The sequence below is a fragment of the Atta colombica genome, unplaced genomic scaffold (genome assembly GCF_001594045.1).
Source record: "Atta colombica isolate Treedump-2 unplaced genomic scaffold, Acol1.0 scaffold281, whole genome shotgun sequence".
In the NCBI taxonomy this organism is placed as follows: domain Eukaryota; kingdom Metazoa; phylum Arthropoda; class Insecta; order Hymenoptera; family Formicidae; genus Atta; species Atta colombica.
Genome location: NW_017259383.1, coordinates 1,367,346 through 1,374,556, shown reverse-complemented (window position 1 = coordinate 1,374,556; position 7,211 = coordinate 1,367,346). Strand labels below are relative to the sequence as shown.

The 7,211-nt window shown below is 26.2% G+C and overlaps 2 protein-coding genes across 2 annotated transcripts in view; both read left to right on the top strand.

The window, feature by feature from the left end:
- LOC108689889 (putative odorant receptor 92a) overlaps positions 1-2,991 on the top strand; it is a 4,218-nt gene extending 1,227 nt beyond the window's left edge. The window contains exons 2-5 of the mRNA XM_018196844.1: positions 77-176; positions 463-573; positions 1,445-1,600; positions 2,500-2,991. Coding sequence (XP_018052333.1) covers positions 77-176; positions 463-573; positions 1,445-1,600; positions 2,500-2,991 — 859 coding nt within the window. The remainder of the gene's footprint in view (positions 1-76; positions 177-462; positions 574-1,444; positions 1,601-2,499) is intronic.
- Positions 2,992-3,389: 398 nt separating this feature from the next.
- LOC108689888 overlaps positions 3,390-7,211 on the top strand; it is a 23,973-nt gene continuing 20,151 nt past the window's right edge. The window contains 1 exon segment of the mRNA XM_018196843.1: positions 3,390-3,826. Within this exon segment, the coding sequence (XP_018052332.1) occupies positions 3,390-3,826 (437 nt within the window).

Below are 7,211 nucleotides of genomic sequence, written 5' to 3'. Positions count from 1 at the left end.
TATATATATGTGTGTGTATATATAGAATATGTATATAAGAATGTATATATAGAATCTATATTAAAGAGTTTTGTAGATTTTCAGTTGACATCGATAAGATTTTACGCGAAATAGGTTTGGTTGAAATAGTAGGAGCAACGTTCATTATATGTTCGCTGGAATATTACTGCATTACGGTAATACATAAACAATTTTTAACTTAAAAAAAATGATGAAAGTTTAAATATATTATATGTTATGTTATTTCATATTCATGTATATATATTGTATGTTCAACTTGCATTCTCGTATATTCAGTTCTATAATTATATAGATATTTAACATTTTTTTATCAATATTAAAAACATTTTAACAAATCTCATTTCTTAAAGAAATTAAATTTTATAGTATAAACATATGTTTTTAATTCAATAAAAACGTTACGAGTAAAATAAATGATTGAATATTATCTTATTCTCGCAGGAATGGAATAACAACGATAGCATAGCTATTTTAACATATTTCTTTCTATTAATATCGTTTGTCTTCAACGTTTTCACGCTTTGCTACATTGGTGAACAGTTAACAAGTCAGGTGTTTATTCTTCGATTTTTAATAATAAAATAAATTATATAAAATTCAAAACTTAAAATTTTAATTTGAATATTGTTATTTATAAAAATTTAACATATACATAAATAATGTATATAAATTAAAAATACATATGTACATATATAGGATCACTCGCAAATGCTTTTGGCCAAGTGGTTTTGTGTAAATAGAACGGATTATACTGAGTCGAAAAGTCCTGTACCATTTTACAATTTTCGCAATAATTAACAAGATATTAATTATTAAAAATAATTTGAATATTGGTTTCAAATAATTTTTTACTCAAATACTATCAATTTTACAGAAAAACAGCAAGAGACAAAAAATGCTTATTTTCTTCTCATAGAGTTCTGAATAGAGAATTTTTTCAGAATTTTTTAGTACCACATTTCCTCATGTTGATAAAAATAAGAAAATGTAGTACTAAAATGTTGATAAAAGATTCTGAAAAAATTCTTAGAGCTCTATAAAAAGAAAATAAACAATTTTTGTCTCTTGCTATTTTTTTTGTAAAATTGATAGTATTGGGTTGTCCGGAAAGTTCGTGCCGCAAAAGATTTAAATTTAATAAATGTATACTAAAATTTAAATCTTTTGCGTATCAATTTTCCTTCAAAATCGGCACGAACTTTCCGGACAACCCAATATTTGAGTAAAAAATTATTGAAGATCTATATTCGGCAATTTTTAGTAATTACTGTCATTAATCATTGCGAAAATTGCAAAATGATACAGGACTTTTCGACTCAGTTTAGTCCATTTTATCTATACAAAAGCGCTAGACCAACAATGCAGGATACCCTGTGTAATATGTGTATAATAATATACATATATAAATTAAAAAATAATTTAGTGCAGTAAAATTGGATATACTTCATACGAAATCGAGTGGTACCATTTACCAGGAAAAATTGCACTCGATCTTACGTTAATAATCAGCATATCACATCATCCTGTAAAAATTAGTGCAGGAAAAATAGTTAGTCTTTCGTTCTCGAGTTTCGGTTCCGTAAGTACAATTCATTATCACTTAGAAAACAAAAAACAAAAATTTATTTAATAATAAATTTTTTTAAATTACATATTTATTACATTAACAGGTTTTGAAAACTTCAATTGCGTATTTAAACTTGCTTCGAAAATTCATTTGATATATACGAGATAATCTTTATAATGTTATCTCTGCCAGAAATAATTAGTCGAATTGATTATTGATGGCATTAAGCTATCGACATCGATCAATTATTTTTTGCTGAGATTTTGATCAACAAAATAATATTCAGTAAAGTCTTTTTATTGAGAAAAAGATTTATAAATAATTGTGAATGAATTATGAATACTGAATGACTATATTCCAACATAATACTGTATACATGTTTGATAAAATCCATTAAATGCACGTATCAAAATATTCAATAATAAATTTATCCCGATTCAAAATTTTAGATTTTAGAAATAGAAATATTTTACATTTATCATTTAGCTAAATTGCATCAATTGTAATATATTATTCAAAATACAATTCATATTTACCATGATTTTTCCTTAATAATATTTTTCCATCAATTATAAGAATTTCTTATGTAAATATGACCTTTATTTATATTATAAATAAAGGTTTCTAAATGTATTTAAAAAAAAGGACAACATTTTTTAATTAATAATTAACTTCTACATACCTATTTTTCCAATGCACTTTTTTATTTTATATTAATTGATCTTTTTCGCATTTCACTTCAATCTTGCATTTTCGATATCCAAAAAAATGAAGTACGAAAAATGAAGTCGAGAGGAACTTATCTTAAAATCGCTTTACCGCAAGAAGTAATAATGTGTTTTTATGGCGATGTTTTCTGAACAAAAACGTTTCACACATTGCTAAAATCGCGCACAGACTATACGTAGTAGTCTATACGCAGAGAAAAGGATGTCTACAATTCGAGCGCAAGCGCATGTCCAACGACCTTGCAATCAATGCCGCGCGCTGTCCATCTCGTGCAGTCTTTAACAGCCACTGTGACCGCAAACATGTCAAGTATGCGCAATGAGAAAGATCCCAACTATCAACAAGACATTCAATATATCTTCAAATTAAACAATTGGATTCTGGGCTCGATTGGCTTATGGCCAGTCTCGTTTCAAGGCATCGGACGACACGCGCCTAGGATCGCGATCGCGCTCGGTAATTTCGCGTTAAGTTTCGCCATGGTACCCTGTGCCTTGCACATCGTATACGACGAGAAAGACATCATCATGAGATTGAAACTATGCGGCCTTCTAGCATTCTGCCTCACCGCGATGACAAAATATTGCATCCTCGCGATACGTCGCCCTAAAATACTTCGCTGCATCGAATATGTAAAGCATGATTGGTGGCAGGTCGGTATTATTAGTACTTAACAGATGTGCTAATCATCTCGAAGTATCGAGAATGATTTAAATAAAAAAAATGCATGAGTTAGTGTTATCTCAGTTCTAAAAATTGTTTTTTTAATACAATTTTTATTTCTGTCTACATTGAAGCGATAACTTTGCTTTAAACACAAAAAAGTAGACAATATAATAGCTAGATAATTAAATTGGTAAATAGTGGGTCGGTTTTATCAACGTCAATTACTTAATAGGCGTTTAACAGAATCAATTGCATTTTCTGTTTAATAGAATTGACTCGATTAATTAGTTAAACGCCCATTAAGTAATTGGCGTTGGTGAAACCGACCGAATGATCTCTTATTTATTTAGATAAATAAAAAGTGATAATACTGTGACAGGTAACATTCAGATCTGATCGGGAACTGATGCTGAAGTACGCGACTATCGGTCGCAATTTAACGATAATCGGCGCATCTTTCATGTATACTGCCGGTATTATTTATTACGGGATTCTGATCCCATTTTTTTCCGAGACCAAAATCAACAATCAAACCATCAGACCACTTGTTTATCCAACTTACAATGAATTTTACCAATTCCAAATTAGTCCTATATATGAAATTGTATATGTGGCTCATTGTATGTGCGGATATACTATATATTCGATAACAGCTGGTGCGTGCGGATTGGCTGCTTTATTTGTCACTCATGCGTGTGGTCAAATCCAAGTGATCATGTCGCGATTGAAAATTCTCTTAAACGACGAAAACTCAAACATTCATCAACGGATTGCTATCATCGTGAAGGATCATGTCCGTATAGTAAGGTAATCTCAGAATATCTATTTCTCACTGAAAGAAAAGTGCTTGTTACTCTTGTAACTATAACATATTACATATAATTATTATTGTTATAACATTAGTAATAGTAATTATAGTTCTAATAAATATATATGTTGGCAAATGTATATGTTGGCAATTTAAAACAAGTATAATTATAGTTATTATAACCATTAGTGTATTATAACATAAAAATATATAGTTATTATATCATAAAAAGAATTAAAATTACCATAAAATTACCATAAAAATGATTCGAATTACTATAACCTTATTGTCACATTGTTTGAAACATATTCCAAAAAATGACTATAAGCTTATGTTAATTTGAATCATTTTGGACAATAATTTCAATCATTTTTATGGTTAGAATTATACTCATTTCAGGTTGCCAATTATATACATTTATTACTTTATACATATAATTATTAATACTAATATTATAACAGTAACAATTATAATTATAGTAATATGTAAATATAATTACAAATACCAAATATTTTTTTCTCAGTACTTAAGAACTCAAGACAGTTCAGTAATACAAAGAAATTAAAAAAATATAGCTAAACATTTTTAATGATATGCAGTTTATATTATAACTGAAAATGTTTAATAACAATATTAATTAAAACAAGTTATTAATACTTTATTGTATAATATTAACTTAATTAGCAATTAATTTGACTCAGAAATAATATTACACATTCGTTTTATCATGCCTAATTTGATGGCTAATTTTTATATACTAATATATTCCACATCAAATCGACGGCCTTTGTCATCGATTCCGATTTTCTTACTGATTTTTATAATTATTCCTCATATTAACATATGCATTCATTAATTTTTTTAAATGTTTATCTCTATTAGTTTCCTAGATATGAATTTCTTTATATTTTCAATTTATTTTATTTCGTAAACCTTTAGTTAAAGTTAAGTTAGTTCTGTTTCAATTATTAAATAACAAAAAATAACACGTCAAATTGTTCATCTTGAAATTCTCTGTTAGAAAAAAAATATGAAAAAAACTTCAAGTTTTTGTTTCTACTCGAAAAATCTGATTGAAATTAACAAAGTCGATTTTCGTCGAAGATCGATATTTTTAATTAAAAAATTCTCTAATATTTTTAATAGAAATATAAAGAATTTAAGCCGTATTTAATTATAGTCAAAATCATCTTTTCACTTTTTTTTAATTTTTCAAAATTATTCAATAAAAAGTTTATATTAAATCTATCATTTAATGTTAGTAGATTTTTAATCTTACATAAATCATGTTATTTTATTTAAATAATATTCTTATAAATCCTTATTCCTTAAATAATTGTGAAATTACAATAGAAATATATTTTCTAGTATCATTATGAAATAACATGATTTATGTAACTAATTAAAATTCTACTAACATTAAATGATAGATTTAATATATTGAAAAACTAAAAAAAAATGGAACCAAAATTTTGACTATAATCAAGTACAGCTCAAATTCTATATATTTCTATTAAGAAAATATTGGAGAATTTTTAATAAAAAATTAAAAATATCAGTCTTGATGAAAATCGATTTTGTTTATTTCAATCAGATTGTTTGAGTAGAAATAAAAATTTGAAGTTTTCTTCAAATTTTTTCCTAACAGAGACTTTCAAAACGAACAATTTGTTGTGGTTATTTTTCGCTTTTTAATAATTTAAACAGAACTTATGTTTAATTAAACGTTTACAAAATAAAATAAATTGAAAATATTAAGAAATTCATATCTAGGAAATTAATGAAGATAAAAAAAAAAAAATTAAATACATACTTTAATATGAAGAATATATTAAAAAATCAGTAAAAAATCGACAGGAATCGATGAATTGTCGATTTGACGTGGAATATTCTATATATATAATACTAAAAAAAAAAATATATATATATAATAATAAAAAAAATATAATTGCATATTGCTGCACTTCGTTTATATGACTTGATCAACTATTTTCAATTCGTTGTATAAAGGTAATGTATAGAGAATGCAACAGGTGGTCTCAATGAACATCCAATAAAGTTTCAGTAAATGGTGTTGTTACATATCAAAGAATCGACTATAAGCATACATTGTATATTAGCCTACATTTATACATACTGCGTATTTAAACTGTACTGCAGTTAAGTGCACAAATATATTTGAGTAGGAATGTCAGGAATAATACATTCAAGTTTCCTCATACAAATTAAAACGAATTATTACAGATTTTCAGCTGTGGTAGAGGAAGTTTTACAAGAAGTATGTTTAGTGGAATTTACTAGTTCTGTATGTACAATATGTCTACTTGAATACTACTGTATAGTGGTGCGCTAATATGTACTGTATACTTAAAACACCGGATAAAAGATAACTAGTAGCGAGAAAATTATATTTACTATTTACGATTTAATAGGACTGGAAAGACGACAATAAGCTTAGTTTAGCAACTTATTTTTTGCTCTTCATTTCGTTTTGCTTCAATATATACATATTGTGCTATATTGGCGAGCTTCTCATGGAAAAGGTACATTTTTTAGATTTTAAAGTTAATCACTGATCATAATCACATGATCGTTGCGATGTTACAGAGCATTGAAATTGGATCAATGTGTTATATGATTAACTGGTATCAATTATCGCCACGATCTGTCCGCAGTCTTGTACTGATAATTGCTATGTCCAGCCATCCTATAAAACTTAGTGCTGGTAGAATGGCAGATCTGTCATTAACGACTTTTGGAAATGTAAGGCATTAAATACATCAATCACTTCTAACTTGCTATGTTCTATTTCTCCTTCAGTTTTAAATAAAAAATTCGTACGCATTAAAAAAAAAATATTTTTTAATAGGCAATTATATTAACAGCTATATAAATTTTATATGTACAATTAATATACAATTAAATATGACAAATCATGTACATTAATAAATTAATTATTTTACAGTAGTATTAATTATTTTGCAGCTAAAGCTAAATGGTTATTAGAATTTATCAGTTATCACCTTTAACTTTTATTGCAATAAGTATAAAATACTTTATTCAACGATATATACAATATATATTTATTAATTCTACATATAAAACTTTTATATTTATCACTTATATAGTTGTTATCATTATGTTTTTTCTAAATGCAACAATTCTACTGAAAAAAATCAATGAAGAATTATTTAATGATATCTTAGATATCAGAATCTAACAATAATTTAATTCTTCGAAATTATATATAGCTAAATTAAAAAATATCATTTTAATATAATTTTTTAGGTATTGAAAACAAGCGTAGCGTATCTGAGCTTCCTACGGACATTAGTCATGTAAATATAATGCAATTATATAAAATATAGATATTAAGAAACGTATTTAATTTCATCTAATTAATCTGTAGAACGTAGAGAA